This window comes from Grosmannia clavigera (genome assembly GCF_000143105.1).
Source record: "Grosmannia clavigera kw1407 unplaced genomic scaffold GCSC_89, whole genome shotgun sequence".
In the NCBI taxonomy this organism is placed as follows: Eukaryota; Fungi; Ascomycota; class Sordariomycetes; order Ophiostomatales; family Ophiostomataceae; genus Leptographium; species Leptographium clavigerum.
The window spans coordinates 472,542-497,056 of NW_014040569.1; the positions used below are offsets into that span (position 1 = coordinate 472,542).

Below are 24,515 nucleotides of genomic sequence, written 5' to 3' on the forward strand. Positions count from 1 at the left end.
CGCTGTATAATGTAGGGTTGAAGCGTTAAAGCAACTCTTCAGCTAAAATTATAGCTTAGATCAAGCACTATACTTGTTATCCAGCCAGCTCCTAATGTAAGATACGAGAAGAGAAGCACCCAAGGAGGGCAAGAAGAAAAGGTCTTTACCAGGCCAATCAATAAGTTTGGCTTATTATACTCGTTAGTCACCTACTGTAACAATGTTTCCACTTTTGCCACAAGTGTATAGTAGCATTCTAGTTCATGATATACCAGGCTGCGTGCTGATGCAGCCCTCGCAACGGTACACGCAATTCGAAGACCAGACAAACCTAGTGGACGAGGCGCCAAAGTCGGCATTGCCCGTAGACATGTGGTCATCAAAAAACGGGGATAGCTCTGTATTACCTAGGATTTCCTATAGCTTTGGAGACACCCGAAAACAGCTCCTGGTCAATTCGGTGTTTTATGGTAATTATCTAGGGATGGCATAAGATAGAAATGTTAACAGAACCCCTAAAAGGGAATCCCTAAAGGGGGTTTCGCGACGGCCTATCCTTGATTACAGTATTTAGAAATCACCTTTCCGATATTTTGCTTAAGCATGCTGTGTGCACCGTTAACCCTCTCTACAGCACGACAAGCAAAGCGGGGAAAACTAGGAAATGGAGCGAAGCGGGGACGATGATGTAAACATGGACAAGGCGTCGGGTAGAAATAATACAGCAAAATCAGAGGAGAATGCTTCATTCATTCTGTGGGGTACTAGAGAGGGAGAATGATGGTGAATAACAAGATTCATATAGAGATTTGAGTGAATGCAAATGATAATGATTCTTCTATCTTGGGACGATTAGAGGCTGCTATACTGATATCTGGAACGATGTATAACATTATCTGGGATTAATTAATTTCTTTACAAGTAGAGCAGAATCTACGCGTACCTATTGTGCTTAGTTTACCGGCTGTTAACAAAGTCTAAAGGGATTGCATGCTGTCGTATTACCAACCACTGCCGCTTTGCGTGAGTGCACACATGAGCAGTAGCCCGCATTAAGTTTATTCTGCTATGTTACGACCGAGTTTACGTCGACATTTATCGCTCGTACCGCGATGTCACCGGCGTCGAATCTTCCTAAGCAAGTGCTAATGAATGTCCGGGTTGATAGTCTTTTGCCGCTATACTTACGTAGTCAGGCGATAGTAGAGCAGCAGGCTGAGCATACAGTAGCTTCTATATTGGCCTCTTGTTTTGCACGAGGTGCGTGTCAAGTGTGAAGGGCTGTTCTGCGGATGCCGTTCGACGATGCGGTATCTTGATTATAGGTAAGTTAGTTACGCGAGGATAAAAAGGTGCATCGTGAGAACAATTGACATGTTTACAAACAAGGAGTACATAGAGGATGGAGTACATCTGTGGACCGGGGCGGATTATCATGCAGAGTAGCCCACGTGACCAGGGTTTGGAGGAATCAGAAAGCTGCGTTCATGGCAGCGGCACACGCATTTCGTACATGGCACGATATGAAATCGTAAGAAACCAGTTTCGGTCGCCATGGCTGGCACTATGTGCTCATCGAGATCAGTCGGCCTTGCGCGCAAAGGTAGGGATCAGCAGGCCTGGCACCCGGATCGGCACCCCTGAATGGTTGCGATAACACGTCGCAAGTCTCCCCGTTCTTTTTGCTGATGACGCGGCTTTGAATACAGGCCTACGAGTCTTCATATCTTACATATCTTACAGGGCCCTAACAGGCTAGAGCGCGTACTGACAGCTGCTGACGAGCCCCTCTCTGCCCCGTAACGAATACCTCCTGCACTACGACGTACGTCGTCGAGTTACGTGTGCAACATGCTCCGTTTAGCGTATCACGGCCCCTGCTTTACTGATGCGTCAAAGCCTCTCTGTCGGAGGCTCGCCACCGAGGCCATAAATAACAGTCTCTTTCGTGCGATGGCGGCGGGGAAGAATCGTCTGATTGCTCCGTTTCTGGGGCCCCGTATGGCGCTTTGCTTAGCTTGCCTCAATACTTGAACCCTACCCGCAATTGCCTTGATTACAGGTTGCTGTAATTTTTCGGTTCCTCCTGCCGATCATCGCAACGATTTCCAAGTTTCTTATCTCTAGCCCATGTACTCTTAATTCAGCTTCGAGATTCTTCACCACAACCAGAACTTGTTCACGCCGCAACAACAATTGAGCTTGACGCTGTGTATCCTCACCATCAGCTCTGGACTGTGTGCACGAGCTGCCAATTTGCGTGCTACTGCCACTCGTGTGAGCCCTTCTGTCGGCCCAAAATGCAGCTCACAGCCGCTATCTGCTGGGGCGCCTTGCTTCTTTCGTCAGCGTTTGCAGCCGTCGATGGCTCCAAGCGGACTCCGAGAAGGTTTCGGAGAGACTTGGCAGATGATACCACGGGCCCGCAACCAAAAAAACACTTCCGTACGCTTTTCCTATCTTTTCGTTGTGGACAATCCATCCTACTTCATCGGTGACTGACCTGTCTATTTCCAGACGAGTTACAGTAAGAGGCGTATCCAGCAGTACTCAAGAGTGCCAGACATCCAAGATCTAGACTGCTAACCTTGTTGCCACGTAGATTCCATGTACACTACGATGCACGGTAAGAAGGCCCCCAGATTCACAATACCATGTTCAGGTCCTGACTCTTCGCAGTTTCGCCGAAGGCGTGCTTGTATATGCTGAGCACAGGCTGGCTCTGCAGAACCTAGTCCAGACGTACCTGGCCACCTTTGCCGACATTGGCGTAGAGACCTGGCTCATGCATGGTTCTCTGCTGGGCTGGTGGTGGAACAAACAGGTGCGTGGCGACGGCTTCAGCAAACTTTTCCGTTCTCGTATCTAACCGGCCAATAAACAGATCCTGCCGTGGGACACAGACCTAGACGTCCAAGTTAGCGAGCCAAGCATGTACTATCTTGCCGCCTACTACAACATGTCCATCTTCCACTACAAGACCCCGCGGCTACCCAACGGCCGAAAATACCTGCTGGAGGTTAATCCCAACTATGTGAACCGTGAGCAGACTGACAAACTGAACGTTATCGACGCCCGGTGGATCGATACCGAAACGGGAGTGTTTATCGACATCACCACCGCACGCTACAACCTGACCCATCCGGCCGGCGAAGGCATGCTCAGCTGCAAGGATGGCCACGAGTACAGGGTAGGTTGCGTTTCCCAAAACTCGGCGCGGCTGCAGCAAACAAGCTGACTTGTGCATTAAGGACACATACATCTTCCCGTTACGGAACACCGTTTTCGAGGGTACTCCCGTCAAGATTCCTTATCGCTACAGGGATCTTCTCGTGGCAGAGTACGGTACTTGGGCCCTTGCCAACACTGACTTTCACGAGTGCGTATTCCATAACGACCTATGGCTCACCCTTCTTTGTTTTATGACGACTAACAGGGAGAACTAGCCACATCTTTGACGGCGAGACAATGCAGTGGGTGCATAAAGAGAACTACATCCAGCCGGAGATCTAAAGTGCAAATTTTGTATTGGAAAGAGCAAGCGTCATTATCTTATGCTATATACCAAGGTTTGGGGGAGTTTCAAGGTGGACACAACGCAGCACTGCTTATTACACATGCTTGTAGCTTAGATATCACAGTTTGGCTAGAGCTAAATTTAAAGAGGTCACGGCGTTTATTGCCATATTTATTGTAGTGGCTGCTAGGACGAAATCGAGAGGATCCTCGAAAGGAGGAGATATAGTCCTCTGTTTTCAGGATGGTATGACATACAAGTGGCACCAGTGTTGTATATTGCTTGTAAACATACAAAGACGAAAAGGATCGTTGCGGAGAGAAGACGCAGCTTAACTTTTAAGTGGGTCTTTTAATAAGTCTGTCCAATCATAGCCAGAAATGTGCAATGAATTCCTCGCGATAAGAAAAAAAAGGATCGATAAGACCAGCAGCATTTTCCTTTTGGTGAAATTTTCCCCCATTTCACACAGAAGAGTCGCCGCGGAATTACACAAGACACCGAGAAGGAACCGGCTGTCAAGCGGAGATATCCCGAAATTCGATCGCCGCAACAGCTATCCGCCCAGTCCTCCAACCACGCGACATGGCAGTCAGTAAAGCGGCAGCAGCACCAGCACCGGCGTCTCGGCCGCTGCGGTCGTCCAAGCGCAAGAGCGGCGGCTCTGTTGCCGACTTGCAGAGCACCGAGCCGATGGAGACCGATGTGGCGAGCGCCGCCGCATCCGGGCCCGTATCCAAGCGGCGCAAGCTTCCGGTGCGGACGAGGGCTGACGATGCGGCCTTGGCGGAAGAGACAGGACAGACTGTGGAGGACGACGAGGACGACGAGGACGTGAGCGACAGCGACAGCGATGACGCCCCCGAAGCCATCTCCACCAGCCAGGCGGTCGCGGCTACCCGGCAGTCGGCCCAGCGCGCCAGCCAGGCGGCCGAGAAGTGAGTTGCCGCCTCTTCTCTCTTTTCGTGTCCACCATTCCACCCTCCTAGATACCTCTCTGACTCTCTCCCAGGCTGGCTGCCGACCAGAGGCGCCGCCGCCAGGACCGCGACGCACGACTCAAGGAGCAGGCGGCCACACGCAAGGCGCGTGAGGCCGACGAGGAAAAGGAACAGACAACAGCAGCAGCTGTGGTAGCAACAAAGGCCAAGGCGGACACAGCACCAAAGCCCAACAAGGTGACGAAGCTGTTGCCGCTCGAGTTCCTCGAATCCGACGACGAGCAGTCCGACGACGACGAGGCAGAAGGCGCCAAGAAACCGTCGGCCACTGGGACGGCGGCACGACGCAGAAACATCGCCGGCAAGCTGCCGCCGCGCGACCGCCGCCAGGGCAGCACCGTGTACCGACTGCTCACCGACGGCGGCCCGCGGGCGCTGGCTCCCAAGATCCGCAAGTACTCGCGCAACGTGCGGAAGGAGCTGGTGGCGCGGAAGCGCACCGGCCGGCCGATCAGTCGCGGCTTTCTGGTCAAGCGGTAGGACGGCCGAGAGGGGGGAAACAGGGACATGAAAGATACAAAGAACAATGGAGGCGACAAGAGGACCAGTGGATAAGTCCACAAGACGAGTTTTGTTTCCATGGGCGGGCGCGGGCGTTTCATTCCACTTGCATCCTTTTCGGGCGATTGCTTCGGTAGCTGGTAGAACAGGGTGCCAAAAAGACAAGAGCATAATGCAATGTACAATGTCACAGACACCATTGGCTTGGTTGTGCTTGAAGCTTCGTGCTATTAGATCATGTCTATATATCTTACAGCGGAAATAGTGCAGTTCTTTCAGAGAGCTGATCAATAATCCTCAAGACGGGCATATAGGCCCTGCATGTGCGTCAGTATCGTCCAAAATGTCCCAGCCGGAGACAGTGTATATCCCAATCCTAATCACAGGCCCCCCCGAATACAGTCGTTATTCCCAAGGCGAAACTCATCCATCTCTTTCCCAGACTTCCAGTCACCGTATATCGACAAGCTCCCCATTAACAAGTATAGACAGCTGCTCACTGGCAGTAATAATGTGGAAAAGAAAGTTATAATGTTTTTAGTAAAGAAAGAAGGGTATCGTATCCAAGCGCCGTTTGCAATGCGTGCAACTACTTCAAGCCCATGCCGACGCTTTATGGACGAATTCTCATGCCCGGAAAGAGGGAAGAGACCGATAAAAGCGAGAGACGGTTTGAAAGATAACGCCGTCAACTCCAAACTCGGGTAGTTGGTTTTAAGAGAAAACAAAGCCAAGCTTTAGCCCCAAAGACTACGCTTGTCATAACAGCGAATATGCTATCAAAGCTGGTAACAATGAGGCAAGCCATGGCCACGATCGCGAAGTTCGCAAAAAAGAGCTTGCAGATGACGAGACCGGCAAGGTATCGTTTGCAAAATTCGGACCGCACAATTCATCCACTTGCTGGGCAGCTGACACATACGTGTTGGCGATCGGTTGATTGCGGTCTATGGAGGCGGCCCGGAAGACTGCCATGGTGTTCTTTAGGCATGTGTTGCATGATGGCATCGAGCTCCCGGGTAGAGAGATGTTGAGAGGAAGATAGTAAAAATATGCGTTTGCCGTCGTTGTGAGGTTTGTGATCGCATTGGCAAAGCAGTATTGGCTTGAAGCCGAGTCTTTCAGGCACGTTGCCGAATAGAGCACCTGGTAGGACTGCATGCCTAGATAGGCTTCATGGACAACTGAGTTGCCCAGATTGTAGTCGTCTCCACAGTTGTCTGAGCTAATCAGGTCCGTTGCTAAGTTGTCCAGATAATTTGCGCAAAACGTGACGTTGGCCGCGCATGAAGCGTCAAGCACCTGTGTGATAGACACTAGCGACTTCTCCGCATTGAAGAAGGAGGTAGAGCCCTGTGTATCGATAGTTAGCGAGCCGGTCTTTTGCATCGGCTGGTTCCTGCGGGATGAGCTTACCTCAAGAAGCAATGAAAATGGATAGCACTTTGTAAAGGTGGAGTTTGAGATGAATGACTTGATAAAAGTAGGGCAGTTGCCACTGCTCGAGTAATTGGAGGCCAGGCTGCTATCAAAAAATTCGGGGAGCGCGCTGGACGAGGCGGTAGAGGTGGATGTGGTCTTCTTGCTCGTCGTTTTTGTTGTTGTAGTTTTTGCGCTGGTACTGGAATCAGTCGCAGTATCGACGCGCCTTCGCAGGTCGTCGACCTTCCCGTCCGAGAGATAGACCCAGCGTCCATTTTGCTTCACTGGCACGCGATTGTCGCGAATAAAGGTCTCAGTGGTCCCGGGAGACAGCGTGGCTGTGGGTTTGAAATTCGAATTGGAGGCGAGCGGGATCGGGTCGGCTGTGTTAGCTGCGGCGACCGGGAGGAGAACGGCCAGGATGAGAGAGAGAACAATGATGTTCAGAGGCCGGAGGAGCACCCGGAAATTGCGCTTTGTTGGTGCACTGCAAGTCATCGTCCTTTGGGGGATCGGCATGCACGAAATCGATGCAGCGGCTGGCGGGGCTGTCGATCCCATGATTGTAGCGGCTGTTGGATGTTCTGCTGGTCCGACAGCAGCAATTGCACACGGGCGAGCAAAAGGAGATGCGTAGTCGGGATGCGTACTCCGTATTCGAGTGACAATGCAACGTATGTCGTCAATGCCTGTCTGGCTTCGTTCCCCGTATTTGTCGTGACCTGGCCAAGATCCGTCTTCCTGGCACAGGCGCCTTATAATATTGAACGCATGAGGACAAATAGACTGGCTCAGATGGTTTCCAGCTGCCGTATATATTCGTACCCGTAACTGCTTGTCTCTTAATAGCCGGTTTAAGCAAAGAGAGGGGGGGCTTCTTTATATATGACAATGCTCTCACGGGAAGGGGGGACAGAAATAAAACCTCGCACAGCCAAAAGAGGGAAGGTGGCCAATAAGTCGACTGAAGATATTATGTTTTGGTTATTAGTGAAGGTCTAGACGCAAGCCGACCGCAAGAGCAGCCAATGTAATGGTGGGTGGGTGTGGTATGGATGGTAGAGGCTCGATATTCAAAGAGAGCAAAAGGCGACATCAAAACAACAGAAGAACGGCTCTGGGGGAGGGGGGTGGGCGGAAGTCATCCCAAGTCACGCCTCGATCTTTTCCAGAGTGTACGTACCTGACTCTGACAAGCCCTGGGCCATAAAGACGCCATTGAATGGGGAGCCAATACACGGGAGCCGATGACAAGGGTCCTGGTGTCCTGGCTAACGCCAATGGCACCAATTGGCGTAGGGGTCCTTTGCTCGGATTGGCAATAGTGCCCGGTAAGCCAGGGGGGCCAGGCTACCAAAGCGGGAAAAGGGGGCTTTCAACGTTGCATAACGCTTCATCAGAGCCAGACCAAGCGGCTTCCGGAATGAGAGTAGCCTCATGGGAAGTCGGTCAATCTTTGCCAAGCGGATCCCCATGGCTGGACGCAGAGAGAGGCGAGGAGTGTGTTCGTACTACAACGTATGTACCACGCTGCCTGGCGTGAGGGCCGCACGGCCTGCGGTACGAGCAGGATACTTTGCAGATTGCAATACGTCGTAGTGGCGTTATGGTCGCCTTAAAGCGTGTGGGTGGATCCCACGATGATGGCGAGCGCATTTCCCTTGTTCTTTCTGGACATGCAGGGGTCCACCCAATATCCAATATTTCGTTCATGCTCGCATCCGGAGTGGCCACGAGGCTCCTCAGACTGTTCTGGACGGTCGCTCGAGAGTGTGGTGGATGCAGGATGAGCCGTTTTGGTCGCGTGCGAACATGGGTATCAGGCCGAGGCTGCAGAGGCTTCTTGTCAGCAGCGGCAGCAGCACTCGGGAAGCAATAAGACATATGGACGAACGAGCGACCGTCCTGGCCAGATGTCTGGCCCATCATTTCGGCCCCTTGCCCGTTTGGCCTTAGAAGCCAACGTAAGCTGATCGAACCGATGACGGCGAGACGGCCGGGACGACTGATAGGCAACAAGGTCTGCAGGTACGGAGACGGCGGAGGATGGGAAACTCCGTAATTTGGGGCATCTAGGACCGAGGGCGTGAGTCGATCGTCGGCGGAAGAGGTAAGACATCGTTTTGGTTTGTTCTGTGATAGTTTGTTCTGTGATAGATACGTAAGATGTCATTTGCACGAACGCGAGAGTCAGCAATATGCAGAAGACATATTCCTTTTGGGAAAGTGCTCCCTTCGTTCTCGGGAAGGTACGAGTCTGTTTGGCCCGTTGACGCTTGTCCGGTCGAATTGTCTGCCTCTATCCGCTCAGCGTCGTTCTAAGGCATCAATAGCGCTGAAAGTACTTATAGTGACTAGGGCCCTAGTCCAAGACCGCCAGCCAGAACATTATTTTCGTGCCAAGGGGGGGATGAAGGGGCGCGCGCCATGGAGAAGATAAGTAACACCCCCCACCAACGGAGTATTTGGATCAGAAAAGATGGGAGCTGTGGTGGGTCCAGGTGCGAGAAAACTAATACGAGCCTCTGGCCGAGCTCTCAGGTGAGGTCGGCCGACTCTCAGATTGATTAACAGTCTTTTCGACGAGCCATTACCACGTGCACTAAAAAATGAAATTGGATGACAGCTTGTCTGCGAGTAGTCGTCGTAAGACGCGGCACAAGAGTCAAGGTGGAAAAAGGGCATCAGAACTGTCTATTGAAGAAAACGGGGCGAAATGGGAAATAGGACGAAGGCCAAGGCCCTTTCGGGCTGCAGCAGCGCACGAAATGCCGGCTGCCGAATGCCGTGCGACTGGACGGATTTTCCGCATTATCGTCGCTGCCAAAGACAAGAGTACGGTTGGGGCGAAGTCACGGGCACAGACGATCAACACTGGAAATACCCAGTAAGTGGACACATACAAGTACGAATGCTCGTATGTGTCCGAATGGCACCCAGTCCACCCAGAGGCCTGTGCTCAAGTCCGTTCAGAAGGGAACGATACTGTCTACGACGTATTACTACTACAGAGTATGTACAGTAGAAAGTAGAGGCGAAAAAAGGAAACAGGAAAAAGCAAAATGCGATTCAAAAAGCAAGACCCAACAACGAGATGCTTGGCCGGGGGGTAGACAAGACTGTATTCGAAACACCGAACGGTCTCATCATGCACCTAATCGCTATAACAGTAATGATCGCTGCTTGAGTTATCTTACATCTCGTAAATCTCGTAAAAAAGGCCCATCGCTACCACTTGCGACGTAAGGCTTTACGGACCTTTGGCACCGCCACAAAGAGCTTCTCTTCTGCGCCGGAGTGGATTCAGGACTGGAAATGGAGACCTGCTTTCCAAAGGGCACTCGCAGTTCTTACCATGTAAAACACGTTACTCCGTACTCCCCGGTCGATCCCTACTATCACAGACCCCCGCCCTCTCCCCTCTACCCTGCTTGGACAGAGCCCTGTGCGCTCCCTCCTGTAAATTGGGCCATTCCCTCGCTTGCCATGGGCGGGAAAGCACAACGCGTTTCTCGTGAGACATTGTCTTGACGGCACATGGAATCGTCTGTTTGTACTCGTGGCACTTGGTCCCTGTACTCCTTAATTGTATCGTGTTTTGACTGTCATATCTTCGTTCTCGTTCTTCATTTCAACCCTTCCATAATACCATCGACCCTCTCGACCCTCTCGATCTGCTCGATCTGTTCGATCTTCTCGATCTCCTCCTTTGTTCTTCTCCTGACTGTCAGCTGTCCGTGTCCCTCCAACTATGCATACTTCGCCCGGTTTGTCCACTTCGGCTGCAGCGCCTCGCGCGAAGCAGCATCGCCACCCGTCGCCGCTGCCGAATAGCCCGTCTCGTACGCGCCATCATAGTCCACCAACGACACCTCCGACAGCGTCGCCCCGTCCTCGGTCATAGCCCACACGCTAATCGCCAGCGTGTTGTTCTCGCCCGCACCCACATTCAGGATGCCCGGCGGCACCGGGAACCGCGTCTGTGGGCCCAGGTGCGGCACATACTTGCCGTACTGATAGCCATTGATCCACAGCATGACGCGGGCCATCGTGTCTGTCGGGGCCGCAAACTGGATCCCCAGCGGCACGTCCAACGACGGGTCCAGGCCTTTGCCGCCGTTCAGCTGGAATGTCGTCACGTAGAACCGCACGCCCGCGCCGTTGCTGCTGTTGCTGTCGAGGGGGCTGCCTAGCTGGAAGGCCGTGTCCGATGCTGCGTCAAACCCGGGCAGATGCCAGCCCAGCCGCTCCGCATACAGACCCCCCTCGTTCATCGGACCGCGCACCGCATCGATGTTTGCAGGACCGCCGGCGTTGCCCGTCAGCCGCCACGACGAGAAGCCCGTATAGCTGCCGTTGCTGACCTCGTTGTCGCCGTATAGCAGCTGTGCTCCCAGTAGACCCCGGGGATTCTCCAGGCCGTGCGCCACATTCTCCTCGTCATGTCCGTGGTAGTCCACGAGCACGGTCAGCACGTTGTCGCCTTCATCCGACTCAAGAAGCGACGAGGCGGTCAGCGCCAGCTCCGCCGACGACGTGCCCAGAGATGCGGTGCCGACATCGCCGCCCAGAAGCTGGCCGTTGAGCCATGCCGTCCAGCCAAAGCCGACGCCGCCTGACGCTGTGAGATTGACCGCCGTGGGCGCACTCTCAAGCTCATCAAAGGAAAACCGGCCCCGGTACACCTTGGTGCCTGCATAAAAGCCGTAGTCAGAACTGAAGAGCACTGGAAGCGTTCTTGGCGCTGAAGGGCTCGCTGTCGTCGTCTTGTTGCAGACCACCCACCGGCTGTCGTCGTATGACGGGTCCGCTTCGGGCAGTGAGTCGGCCACATACCAGGTGGCGTCTTTCAGCGATGGGATCTGGGCGGCGGTCCAGAGATCTGCACCGCCAGGGATTTTTGCACGGTAGGCCCCGTATGCCGTGCGCTCGGCTGTCAAGGCTTGTCCGTTCCACTCGATCGTGTGGATGGTTGTGTAGCTGCCGCTACTACTGTCTTGGGGACCAAACCCAACAAACGCCTCCAACGTTGTAACCGCATCGCTGTCGCCGACGATAGATAACGTGCCTTTGGACCAGTCTACCTCGGCCGAACGCACCAGGTACGGCCCCAGAATGAAAAGGCGGTCGCTCTTGAAGACCTCGAGCGGGCTGCTCTGTGGCTTCCCGTTGGCCGGCGCCCAGAAGCGCCATGCTGTCGGCTGGTCGAGCAAGTAAACGATCACTTTGTTGGAAAAGACGACGGCTGTGGCGCCAGAGTCTTGCACATACGTGAAGCTTTGGTGAGAAGAAGAGTTTGCGGTCACCTGGGAGTTGCCGTAAACGGTGAATGTCAGATTGGCTGTGTCTCGGAAGGAGAATTCGCCAGTTTGGCCCTCTTTCAGGTAGAGGACAAGCACGTCTGCCGATCCGAACGTGCTGCTGGTGGCGATATCGGCTGAACAGTACAGAATGGTGTTGTTGTTGGAGCCGGCGCCACCGCCCAAGAGATAGTCTGTCACCAGTATCTTGCTCTGTCGGCCATACAAAGCGACGTCTGGAACAACAACGCTACCTGCGCTCGTGTTCAGGGTGGCTGAGGCAGTGACGTTGCTCGTGGATGGTGTGCTGCTCTGCTGGATGACGGTAAAGGTAGCACCGGTGTCCGGGTTCTGTAGGACCCAGCTGAAGAGCGCCTTCGACGATAGATGGAAACCAGTGCCGTTCCCTACCATGACGGTCTTGAGAAGGTCCGGTGACGAGGTGTCGAACATGTTGATCAGTTTGGTCTGGAACAGCTTTGTCGTCTGCTGGCGCGTCTCGCGCAACGGGGCACTGTAAGTACGGGGTGGTAAGCGACCGTTTTTTGTCAACGTGCCTGTTGTGTCACTTCTCACCTGTAGTCATAGCTCGTATAGACGACAGGAGCAGCGGCTGCAAAGCTGTTAGCATGTGGACCTCTGTTGTTCTGGCCCTGACGGCAGCTGCTTACAGTGGCCCCAATTCGTTCCGCCAAAGGTCATGTAGATGTTTTGAGAGGTCACCCGCTGGCCAACATTGTTCTGTGTCGTTAGCATGTTGCGTTTCCCAAGGCAACTATGAGAGCTGTACCTTGTAGTAAACATCCGCGAACGCGGGAGAATGCTCTGTAGTACACTTCTCTTGTCAGCTAGAGCACTAGTATCCGCCAGGGAGTGCAAGGCTCACATCATCGTAAAATGCAGAATCTCCCCAGGCTGAGAACCAGCCGCCCTCAAACTCGGGAATTGATATGGGCTGGGATGGTGCATATTTTTGGAACCACTGGTAGTAGGTTCGAACGACGTTGAATCCAGTGTTGACATTTGTGCACGAGAGCCCGCCGGGGTAGCTGTCAAGACCATAGACGTTGACAGCGCCACCAACATTCTCGTAGTCGGTTGACCACGAGTTCGCACGCATGCCCTTCTCGTTATGCGTGAAAGGCACAATGACGCCGGCATCTCGGAAGGCGGTTTTCAGTTGCTCCATATACAGGACCTGTGTGCTGTTCGCAGAATGAACACTCTCCACAAACTCATTCTCAACCTGGTTGAGGATGACAGGCTGTAGATATGATGGGTCAGCTTGTTTCAAGACATTGCTGCAAACCCCGAATTCAGATACGTACGCCACCGTTGGTAATCTGGTTCTTCGCGATCAAAGCGCCTATTTTAGATCTGCGGTTGTATCAGCCCTATCATGCACCATCCGGTCATTGTTTGACAAGTGAGGATCGATTATCGTACACCCATGGCAACCAGGCTTGGTGGTATGTCTCGTCACTTGTCCGCATCCGGCCAAGGCTGCCGTCAGAGCCCCAAAGAGCCAACGATCCGCCATTGGTCTCGGCCTAGCAAGCAGCATTAAGCACGAATCAGCAATGAAAACATCTCATGTATTATCATCAAGACTCACATTACAGTAAGGCCCTGCACGGGCAATCACCCAGAGGCCGGCATCTTTGGCGGCATCAAGAAGGCGCTGGACGTCTTTTCCGGGGCTTTCAAAATCGAAAACACCCTTCGAGGCGGAATGATACGACCAGAAGAAATATATGCTGAAGAGCCGCATGTTAGGCGCAGAATCGGAAGCACAGAAAGACCGATCCGGCGTTCCTTCCAGAACAGGACACTCACCTGATCGTATTGAAACCGTTGGCTTTGAACTTTTGGAAGACATCCTACAAGACCACATCAGCGCTGGGTTTCATCCTCCTCTACTTCCATAGAGACAGGCTTGTTACGAACCGGCCACAAATCTGGGACAGGCAGTCGCTGGTAGTGGAACTCGGCCGACTGGATAAAAACACGAGTTCCGTTGATGCTAAGGCTGAAGTTGTCCCACGTGACAAGGTCAGTGAGGCCGTCAGTGCTAGCAAAAGCAGCCCCGACAGCGCCCAAGGCGGTAAGGAGAGTCCGGAAGGAGACCATTTCTTAGTCTAACGTGACTAGAGTGGCACGGGACGGCCAATGCTGAAAGGTCGTCTTAAGAAGATCGCCCTCCAGGCCGGTCTACAGGTGTTTATATATCCAGTCCACGATCTCCAGTGTCACGGTGTATTTAGCCAGCGGCTCTTCCGGAAAGAAATCCTGCACATAGGCAGCCATCGAGACAAAACGTCGATATTAGCCGAGGACATCAGACTTCGGGAAATATGGCAGTCCATTGTTGATTTTGCGGAGGTGGACAAGGGTCGAAGTTGTGGAGTAATAAGTGAGGTGTGCAGTTATACTAAGTGGGACTGCGCATGGACTCGTAAACCCCGAGTACGGAGTAACACTCGTAAGACACCTAGACTGCGTGGTGCAATGCCCTTGATCCCATATGTTGAATGGAGAAGAAATGGGATGTCCGGTATCTTACAAAAGACGCTTCAATTTAATTCCGGCCACGTTTACCTAGCCACTTCCCCGCAAAAAAGCATTGATCGATCTCAGAGGACCTCGAGTCGGCGAAGTCGAAGGAATTAATTTATGCGGCTTCAGTTGCAGGTTATGTCATGCGGGCCACCTTCTTAACGAGGGCCTGATCAGCAATAGCGCATTAGACTAGCCCTTGCACAAGCAAAAGACGTCTTCTGATTGATGGACTGCAAATAACCCTCTTCCGTCAACATCACGTTTGCAAGAATTGGCTTGAAGCCGCATGGCCTGACAAGAGTATTGGCTTCGTGAGCGGGGAAATGGCAAAGATACCTTATTTTGTGTGCGATCGGCACGCTTGGCCCGAGCTCTGTGCCGTCCAGGCTATATTCCTCCATGTCTAACCGTCCCCTCTCTGATTGTTAGCCTTGTTCTCAAAACTTTTTGGAGCGGCAAGTAGAACCGGTATGACCCGAAGACGCAAGGGACAGACCCATCAGCGGAACACGTGGTGCATCTTTACCCATACGATGTCCAGGTTCGTATTGCCCATGCGGCTTCATATCGTATCTGCAGCCTCTGGTCACAAGGCGGGTTGTACTACGTATGGTGACACCTTTTCGAGCCCGCTCTTATCCAGGGTTTGAACATGATACACAGTACGAGTACTCCGTACGAACAGAGTTGCATAACGTAGTTCATTATGGAAATGACAGTCTTTATGGTAAGGACCGCTTTATAATCTGCTCTTGCATGCACGTAAAATATGCAAGACAGGACAGGGTTCAGACCGGAGGAGGTGAGCCATGAACCCTGCAATCTGTATCCCGGTGTTAGTCGTGGAGTCTGAGTACGAGTGAAGACAAGGATGGAGTCAATAAGAAAATGAGGCAAAATGCTTTGGCAGACAACGAGAGGACTGTAAGTACGCCAACAGGCCATATAAGTTTTGATACTTAACCTTGATTTTACCAGTAGTGGTTTCATTAATAACGTCACAAGAACCAGGGACACGTCATACATATTGAGCCTGGCCAGTTCGTAAAGCACATGATTCTCATGCATGCAATAAAAACAGCATTCTGATACCGTGACGAATAAGATGATAATTTCACTACTGCTTGGCCCTGTAAAAGCAGCCAAACACGAGCTTGGCACGCATCTTTATGATTAGTTGACATACGTTGTATGTCTACCTATTTCGCATACATCATCCTTTTTCAAGTTGTGGCGTAACAAAACCTCACAAAACCTTGGCCTTTTGCGTGTGTGATAACCGGTGTGGCTTCACTCTAATGTGACAGGAATGCCAACAGCCCGTCCAAAAAATGATTGCGCATCTTCAGATGCCTCAAAGCCATGCTATACGAGTCAGATATTTCTCTCAGTGACTACTACTTAGCCTCTGGTGGTACAGAATAAAACTACACCAATGCAAAGTCGGCCCACGCTCCGAAGAGATTGTTTAAGAGATCTTACTGAGTATGACGTTCCATGTCGCATTCTATGTCACGACTAACGGGCAAGCCTTAAAAGCACAACAATATGGTGTGATTCTGTTTTTTTATCGAATCTTTATTTTTCGCTTTGGCATGAAAGATACGGCTATACAAGCAGATGTAAACATCCCTTTCGTGTTGAAAGGTGGTGAACGTCGTTTAGATGTAGAGGTCAGTATGGAAAGATAAGGCCAGTTATCGTTACAAGGTTCGCAAAACCTAGTCAAAGCTGATTGAAGACCTTTTCGCGTTGGCAACAAAAGGGGCGCATACGTTCAAAGTGATTAGCCTACTCTTGCTGAGTTGTATCCAATGCTACGGATGGCGCTATTTTTCGTTAAAATTACGAAAAGACATAACCTCTTTAAAGCCCTTGAAAGGTTATTGACTAAGATATATTAAAAAGACATAATAGAGTGCAAAGAAGCTCCAAGATTTGAAAGAAGCTTATGTGGCCGTCGAAATGGCTCGCAAAACTCTACATGTCCAACTTTTGCCTCTTCAAACAGCCGGTTGCACCTGTCAACAATAGATTAGTGCTACAAGCAACGTTAACTGTGGCGATAGAACAACTCTGAGGGCTGTTCTACTGCTTCTTATCGAGCCGGGCATCCCCTTCTTGATGTAGCTGCGCGATTGGGAATGTATGCAGAGAATACCGTGAAAGATATGCACATGAGACACTCTTGCAGGCTATTGAATGAGGAAATTAAGAAATGGGGAGGTACGAAAAAAAGAGAAGAGCAACGAATGCAGACCAGAATTATAAGATAGAAAGGAAGACAAAGATAGGGGGGGAAGGAAAGGGATAAATTATTTCTCTATTGCATTTCCTCGATCTCCTATTTGTAATGATGCCGGTATGAAAGTTTACCTCTAACAAGTGCTCGAGTGCATTATAACAATGTGTAAGTCGACACTGAACTTAAGGGATGACGTGTTCCCTACTTATCGAACATCTCTCTTGGGCTTGTTATACATGAAGGATTGACACAGGTTCCCGCGCATTCATTTTCTTATTCTAGAAAGTGGCTTTATGTGTGTTTTTCCTAATACTCGACAGGCTCGAGTTAGTCTTCCTGCATGGTTGTAAGCCATGAAGGCAACTCTAGTAAAGGGACAAGACGATCAAAGAAGACCAAAAAAAAGCACAAAGAGGACAAAACTTGGAATGTCGCAGAATTACGGCCCTTAAGGTTCAGCACGCAAAAAGCCTTTGCGCTATACAAAGCCGAATAGCACAAATACTGGGCTTATCTTTAAGATACGTTTCGTCCGCTGCGACAGCCTAGGCATACCGACAAGTCCTCCGCCTGTAGATGACGATGTAGACCAAAAATGAGGCGATGAAAGCTGCTGAGAGAGCAGCAGCAATGCAGGTGCTGCCAGCAACCTCGCTAGTAAGAGGCTCGTACAGGCAGATGGCATATGCTGGTAAATACGTCGAATCCAACGAGGACTGACCCTCTTACAGCGGAAAATCAGCATCGCATCGGCAGCAAAGCTCATAGTCTTACTGCATCATTATCCGGCGTATGCCGTCTGCCTCGTGACTGGCAGGGAAACCCTTTGGGGTATCTCTAGAAGGCAAGAAGAGACACCGAAATAGACATTGAGGGAACAGCTTATTTTGAAACCTGTACAATCTTAGCCTCGATGACTCACTTCTAAAAGCTTGTTCATTCACCGACTGTTGGATCCCTTCATCTCTAAGACTTTGTCTCTTGTCTTTTTTTTTTTTTTTTTTTTTTCTCCCTTTTTCTTCTTATTTCTTTCGATTCGTAATTTACAGAGGCATATTTATCATCTATCTTTAGATACAAGTAACGCAAATACAGCTCGTCTTTTAGAGAGAACAGCTGGATTGCTGAAAATAACCCAACCGAGAAATTGAATAGCCTATAATTATTCCAGAGTTGCCATCGGCAATAAAACAAAACAAAACAAAACAAAACAAATAAACAAGCATGTAAACAAAACAAACGCTACGGATAGATATCCACTCAGAGCGCCCACTCCATATTTGCGCACTACAACTTGTAGCAGCCGACCATACCTGGATTTTTATATTTTGCCCATAGAGTACGGAGTACGTCGTAACTACCAGTCTGCAGCTTTATCGGTTGCAGCGGAGTCAAACGCGCGACGCGAGTTTTGTTGACTATTTTCCATATTTGATGCTAGCGCATCTTGTATATTGATGTTGGAAGCATGCAAAATCTGTTGCAAGTACGAATACATGTATTACCAGCCTCCAGTCCCTGTCTGTTTCGCTTAATTTTCCTTCTTCTTTTGTCGTCTTTGAAGACCAATTCACCAATTCTGAATAAATGTTGCTTTTTGACGTTTGACGGCAAACGTCATCGGCAAAGGTCGTGCAGCAATGCTGTATCAGAAAGTCGCATAGGAAACGTGAAGAGGGGCTGTGGTCAGCCTTCTTAGCTCCTTAATACTCCACATTTTAATCTTACCTGCAGCTCGAATCGCCGGACCCCGCTGATCCTTCAATGCCGGCTGGTTATGAGCCACAAACGTGGCTCCCTAGCCCGCTTAGTCTTGCATCTCGGAGATCACTTTCGACGTTCAGCAGGGAAAAAAAGGCACCGGATGTGCCAACCGAAGCTGTGGGCTTGCTAGATCGTCCTTCCAGCACGCACGATTTCGTGATGATCACCTGAATGCTGGCTCAATACGAAGCGGCATAGCTTGGATGTCTCACTGCGGATACGATGTCATGTTGACACCTCGTGTTGACATCGAGAACACATTGCTAGCCTGCATTTGAGTCAACCTGCCACTCGACACACTACCAGCCATGGATCAAGAAAGGGGAAGCAGTGGCACGGAACCCGACAAGCGGAGAGGGGCGAGGAAAAAGAAGCAAGCAGAAAAGCAAGCAACGCGCTAAAAAAAGAAAATAGAAGAAAAAGCGAAGAAACCAAATGAAAAAAACAAAAACAGACACCGTTGCTTAGCTCGACAAAACCGAGTGGCCATGAACAATCTACTATGATCAAGTCCGGCTTCCCCGCCGCGTTCTCTATATTTTCCGAGATCCACCTCTAGCCTAGAAGGAAGAAGGAAATCCCTGAAAGACGCAGTAAGAAGGAGGCCAGAAAACGAGGTCTAAGAGGCCTGAGCACGAATAAGCCACCCACACCTCATCTTTATGCCCCGGCCACCCCCCACTCCGAGATCCGACCCCTCCAGACCTCCAACCCTATAATATCAACAAAAGCGGCTCAGCGGCGCAGCACGCATACGCGACGCGTCCTTGCTGGTTACCGTCTTATACTATGGCGCTGCCGTCAGCATGATTACTCCCCTTTTCCCTCATCTGGCAGTGGCGGGACACTCTTCTCTCCTCAGGTCGATGTTGCGTTCCTTTACTCATTCCTTACAGTTGACAATCAGTTGTCGGTCCTCTCGTTATCGAAATATCCACAGGCTTATGGATGTCGGCTGCCTTTCACGCTGAGACATCTGGCAGCATTCCAGCAGTTGACTCAAACTATCTAAGCGAAGTCAGCAGCAGGCACAACTCCCGGACAGCATCCAACTCCCCACCTCGACGCAGGAACACGCTCTCTATAAGCTGTGCTGGCCCAGTATTGAGCCCGGCATCTCTGCTGGCCTTTCTCGACACTGCAACAGATTTCTCGGCTTATCCATCTTGTCACTTTTGCATTGGGTACGCCTGGGCCAACGAGTGCTCACGGCAACTGGCCGTGGACTTACAGAGGAGTAGACCGCTTTTCCCTGACCTAGTCTCCGCCTGGTGACCTGGGACTTGGAGACAAGAGGTTATCAAGCAGGCCAATTCAGAGAAACAACGTCCTGCACCAAAGTGAAGCCGAGCCTCTTTTTCTTTTGCTCCTAGATCTGGTTGCTTCACAGATTCCACATCATGGCTCCGCCACATAGCATTTTGGCCGTGGCTGGCACCCTGGCCATATTCTCAACTTCGGCCTTGATAGCTCTCCTTGCCATTCTCGCGCACCAACTAGAATACCTTTCAACATCCACAACACGTATCATTGCGATTGTTTCAGCAATTAGCGAAGGACTAGTGCTTCTCATCTTCCTTGCCTATCTCACATACTTCATCTGGAGCAGCATACGGAGACAAGCAGCTCAATGCAGCGTCAACGAAAAGCAGCTGCAAAAGCCATTACAGCAGCCGGGTGGCCACTGGTTCAGTCTCAGCATCCTTCTTTGCACAGTGGCTGCCGCCATTTCTGTTGCTGCCCTTGTCAATCTCAGCAAGTTCACCGGCACTCTACCACCGACATTGTTCGGATCTGGAGCGGTTCCCTTCCTCGCCGGAGCATCGGTTACGTTGTCTGTTTGCTATACTGCCCAATTGCTCTTCTTGATCGCGCAATATATAGCTGTCCGTGCGCTGTCGACAGAGGAGACTACCGAGCTGTCTCGAGCTGCGGAATTTTATAAGCAAGACGATGCCAGCAACCGGCCCCCAACTACCAGCACGCGGATTTCGCCGTCCATCCGTGTCAAGGGGATCCGCTACAGTCAGACATTGGCCCCGACTCCGCCGGCGAGCCGAAGGGGGGGTATAGCCGCCCTGACAGGGGACATACGCTCGCCACCTGGTTCAAGCGATGGTCGCTCGGCGGCGGAGACTTTTGATTCCCTGCGGTCATCGCTGTCCAATGCTGTCCGTCCCTTCTCCTCCAGGACACGACTGCTGGCTAGCAGCTCCGGCAGCCTTCAGTCACTCCGGACCTTGCCTTCTTACAACAACTCGTCTTCGCCCCGTCGTGACCGCGAGTCGAGCGCAAGCGTCGAAGACGACTTTGACTCGTGGGACACGTCTTCTGTCTCGCCGCAAAACCGTCAGGCCGTGCTGGAAAGCTCGATGTCGCCCATCCCGGCCAGCCGGTTTCTCGAGACGATCCCAGCCAGTCCAACTGCGAGCCGCTGTCCCAGTCCGGGCGCACCACTGGACCTCGCAGGTCCCCCACGGACTCGTCGGCGCAGCCGGAGCTATAGTCCGGTGCCTAGGTCGGTGCCCAGGTCGACATCGACAACATCGCTATCGAGCGGATATGTGGTGGCTCCGGGAACGCGCGCACGCTCGCACTCGCTCTCGCCGGCCAACGAGGCACATATCCACCCGCTGTTCCGGTCAGACTCGCCGACTCCACCACCCGCCGTCAGCGCCGGCACCGTGGTGACGGCTGCGCCCAATGCCGGCCAGATGCTCGCGACTGACGTGCAGAGCTTGCGGACGTTTAACCGGATACGGAGCGGCAGCCTTCCGGTGGTGTCGAGCCCGCTGAGCCGGCAGGGCAGCTTTGACGATTTTGCAGTCAAGAGGGCGCTTGCTGGCAGCCCCAGCGCACTAGGCGACAATGGAGGTGGTGGCATCGCCCGGGGTCGGCCGCTGGCCAGCGACATGCTGCACGACAAGGAGGAGGAGGTGGACGAGGAGGTGGGGACACGTGAGAAGCAGCTCCGCTTGGCCGAGCGCAATATGACGCCGCCGATTCCGGACTGGATTCTGAGCGCAGGAACGCGAACAAGCCTATCGGGTTACGAGAGCCGGAATTCCCGACTGGAGAACGAGGCATCATGAGGATGAAGGCAGGCCGGTTCAAAGAAGGGAACTACACAACACACGAAACGCAAAATACATGACATGAAGATCAGCTACGAAGACTATGCAACGGTTAGGAGGACCAGTCCTTCACATGGCTGTATACATGCTGCATGCTCACGCTCTCTTACGTTCTCTCACGCACCTTTCCTTATCTGGGTTCTTTCTGGGTGGATAGTATTTTCTTGGGTTTAGGGTTGGGGGTTTAGGGTTGGGTAGGCGTTTTGGGAAACACGACATTATCACGTCGCTGGACGTGTCTGTACTTTTGATTAGCAAAGGCGTTACCGAACAGGCGCCGTACTCCGTATACAGAGAAGATTGAAGCAAATTGGCTGAACCTCGCATGTGATTCTCGGTGGTGTGGCGGGGCTTCTTGTATGTACATATATCCCTTACAGCGGTATGCTGACAGGGGCTTCTGAAGAGCCAGAGCAGCAGGCAGCTACAGCTCTTACGCCATGGACCTATGCCTCCGCCCGCCACTAGCGCTGTTGCCTCTTGTGAGTGGCCCAGAAAGGGCCGCAAGACAGGGCCTGACTGGCTACATCTCCTCCTCTCCACCTTGTCTTTCCCGCCCGCCGTCGAAAAATCGCCTACGCAACTTCACCTCGAGCGAAGATCGCAAGTCTCTTTGTCGACTGACCTTCTCTCTCTCTTCCCTTAACCTGCTCTTGTCAACTTGCCCGTGGCGTCCTCGTTTTCCACCCATCACCCGCTGACAGCGCACGCTCGTGGAAAAAAACATCTTCTTCTTCCCATAATCTCTTTTTCTTTTTTTATCTTCCTGTCGACCCCTCCACACAGAAGTTGCCCGCCATGAAGGTGACATTCAAGGTAAGAAGAAAGGTTTCGACGATGTGGCCTGCCAGAACTATGACGGCTCGTCCGACGCTTATCCATTGCTGACTCTCTGGTGCAGGATCTGAAGCAGCAAAAATTCGTCATCGAGATCGAGCCCTCGGAGACGGTACGTCTATCTTTCCTCCCGTCGTTTTCTCTTCCCAGGCTGCACGACACAAGCCTCGAGCTCGCGCATCACTTGTTCCACTCCCCTGTCTCTCCGCATTATGTTACTCGGGCGAAGTCATGGCGAGAGGCCCGAGCTGACATGTACTTTGTTCTTGCCTCACCAGATTGCCGCAGTCAAGCAGAAGATCTCGGACGAGCGCGGATGGGCGCCAAAAACACAGAAACTCATCTACTCGGGTACGTTGCGCAATGGAAGGACCGGCCGGCTTGTGAAATGGTGAAGCCACAGTACTGATGCCCCCGGATGGCAGGCAAGATTCTGAAAGATGAAGACACGGTCGAGTCGTACAAGATCGAAGAGAAGGGCTTCGTGGTCTGCGTGGTGAACAAGGTGCGTCGGCCTAGAGGATGGACGAGAGAAGAAGGACGATGCTAATGCTGCGGCCTACAGCCTAAGCCGGCGCCGGTGGCCGAGTCTTCATCAGCCGCTTCGCCATCGACACCTGCTCGCGCGTCGGCTGTCGCGGCCACACCTGCTGCTCCTGCTGCTGCTGCTGCGGCCAGTTCTGCTGCGATTGCGCAAGCGGCCGTCGCGGCCACACCAAGTCCGGCCGCCCGTGCTGCCGGTCCGACGGCTGGTGGTGCGACGTCTTACACCGACCCCAACTCCTTTTCGGTCGGTCCTGCGCTGCAGGAGGCCATCACAAACATGGAGGCGATGGGCTTTGAACGCAGCCAGATCAGCGCGGCCATGCGCGCGGCCTACAACAACCCGGACCGTGCGGTCGAATATCTGCTGACAGTGGGTGTCACCCAAACCAGACTGATTGGCTGTGCTTGTGCTGATAGCTCCAGGGCATTCCCGATAATCTGCAGCCACCGCCGGCTGCGGCCGGCGCCGGCGCCGAAAGTGAAGCTGCGGCTGCGGCTCCAGCTGCAGCGGCAGCCCCTGCTGCCGGTATCGAAGAGCACCCCGAGAGCGTGAATCTGTTTGACCTGGCTGCGCAGCACGGCCAGGGCGGCGGCAGCCGTGGTGCAGCTGCACAGCCGTCGGCGGATAGTGCAGCGGCAGCGGCAGCAGCAGCTGCTGGCAGCCAGGGCCTCGGCAACCTGGACTTTTTGCGGCACAACGCGCAGTTCCAGCAGCTGCGCCAGGTGGTGCAGCAGCAGCCGCAGATGCTGGAGCCGATCCTGCAGCAGCTGGGCGCGGGAAATCCGCAGCTGGCGCAGCTGATTGCGCAGAACCCGGACCAGTTCCTCAGCCTGCTGAGCGAGGATGGCGACGAGGACGATGCGCCGCTGCCGCCCGGCGCGCAGGCGATCTCGGTGACGGAGGAGGAGCGGGACGCTATCGAACGTGTGAGTTTGAGATCAGAGAGAAGCAGAGAGGAACAGAGCGGGACAGCTTGCTAACTCGGCCCAGCTCTGCCGCCTCGGCTTCGACCGGGACCAGGCGATTCAGGCATACTTTGCGTGCGACAAGAACGAGGAGCTGGCGGCAAATTTCCTGTTTGACCAACCGGACGACGAGGATCTACAGGACTAGACAAAGCCGCACTAGACGATACCGGCCGTGCTCGCTGCTGTCTCCGAGAGACGATGACGACGAAGTCGAAATCGAGATTGAAACCGAATGACGCCAAGACCGAAAAAAATGACACCGGCCGAGGAATACCCAAACACTGTTCTTTTCTGCGCAATGGAGAGGCGAAGAGGGAACGGATCGAAGCAATGATGACGGAATCAAAAGAGGGGCGAGGCGAGGCTGGATGGACGGGTCAGCTGGTCGGGTCAACTGGACGGGGGAGGTAATAGGGGGAGGTCTCTGTTTTTTTATTCCTTTCCATTTTTCCTTAGTCTTTTCCCTTTCCGCTTTTTTTTCCTGCATTTGGCAAACGCCCTCGCTTCTAAGCCGCTTCTTCTGGTTCCCCAGAGCCGCCGAATCGTTCTCTCTTTACCCTCTCTCGCTTGTATGCGGTACATGGCCTGGGAGCGTCTTCTCATTTATCTTATAAGCGGTGGTTGCCACCGAATCTCTGCGTACAGGAAAGGCACGTCAAATCAGCTCACAGAGCGGCTCTTTTCCTTCCCGTCCAAGCCGGCCTTTCTGCCAGCTGCGGCCTGTTTACCCGCAGCCAG

The 24,515-nt window shown here is 52.5% G+C and overlaps 6 protein-coding genes across 6 annotated transcripts; 4 read left to right on the forward strand and 2 right to left on the reverse strand.

Annotated features, from left to right (window-relative positions):
• Nucleotides 1-2,282: 2,282 nt before the first annotated feature.
• CMQ_5583 (mannosylphosphorylation protein) lies at nt 2,283-3,495 on the forward strand (the record flags this gene model as incomplete). The annotated part of the gene is made up of 7 exons (XM_014313170.1): nt 2,283-2,427; nt 2,500-2,509; nt 2,585-2,608; nt 2,662-2,806; nt 2,867-3,172; nt 3,234-3,361; nt 3,429-3,495. 7 exons carry the CDS (start codon nt 2,283-2,285, stop codon nt 3,493-3,495), a joined length of 825 nt encoding a protein of 274 aa, XP_014168645.1.
• Nucleotides 3,496-4,084: 589 nt separating this feature from the next.
• CMQ_5549 (u3 snoRNA associated protein) lies at nt 4,085-4,980 on the forward strand (the record flags this gene model as incomplete). Its single annotated transcript, XM_014313136.1, has 2 exons — nt 4,085-4,437; nt 4,512-4,980. 2 exons carry the CDS (start codon nt 4,085-4,087, stop codon nt 4,978-4,980), a joined length of 822 nt encoding a protein of 273 aa, XP_014168611.1.
• A 758-nt stretch (nt 4,981-5,738) lies between these two features.
• CMQ_5644 (c6 zinc finger domain containing protein) lies at nt 5,739-6,984 on the reverse strand (the record flags this gene model as incomplete). The annotated part of the gene is made up of 3 exons (XM_014313231.1): nt 5,739-5,751; nt 5,924-6,354; nt 6,418-6,984. 3 exons carry the CDS (start codon nt 6,982-6,984, stop codon nt 5,739-5,741), a joined length of 1,011 nt encoding a protein of 336 aa, XP_014168706.1.
• Nucleotides 6,985-10,172: 3,188 nt separating this feature from the next.
• CMQ_5718 (beta-galactosidase) lies at nt 10,173-13,853 on the reverse strand (the record flags this gene model as incomplete). The annotated part of the gene is made up of 9 exons (XM_014313305.1): nt 10,173-12,237; nt 12,300-12,336; nt 12,395-12,464; nt 12,610-12,987; nt 13,052-13,100; nt 13,170-13,273; nt 13,339-13,480; nt 13,560-13,603; nt 13,671-13,853. The coding sequence occupies 9 exons, from the start codon at nt 13,851-13,853 to the stop codon at nt 10,173-10,175; spliced, it is 3,072 nt and encodes a 1,023-aa protein (XP_014168780.1).
• Nucleotides 13,854-19,691: 5,838 nt separating this feature from the next.
• CMQ_5617 (uncharacterized protein) lies at nt 19,692-21,383 on the forward strand (the record flags this gene model as incomplete). The annotated part of the gene is made up of 1 exon (XM_014313204.1): nt 19,692-21,383. One exon carries the CDS (start codon nt 19,692-19,694, stop codon nt 21,381-21,383), a length of 1,692 nt encoding a protein of 563 aa, XP_014168679.1.
• Nucleotides 21,384-22,223: 840 nt separating this feature from the next.
• Nucleotides 22,224-23,922, forward strand: CMQ_5655 (uv excision repair protein; the record flags this gene model as incomplete). Its single annotated transcript, XM_014313242.1, has 7 exons — nt 22,224-22,241; nt 22,327-22,374; nt 22,541-22,613; nt 22,688-22,767; nt 22,828-23,178; nt 23,226-23,735; nt 23,800-23,922. 7 exons carry the CDS (start codon nt 22,224-22,226, stop codon nt 23,920-23,922), a joined length of 1,203 nt encoding a protein of 400 aa, XP_014168717.1.
• Between the last annotated feature and the right edge of the window lie 593 nt (nt 23,923-24,515).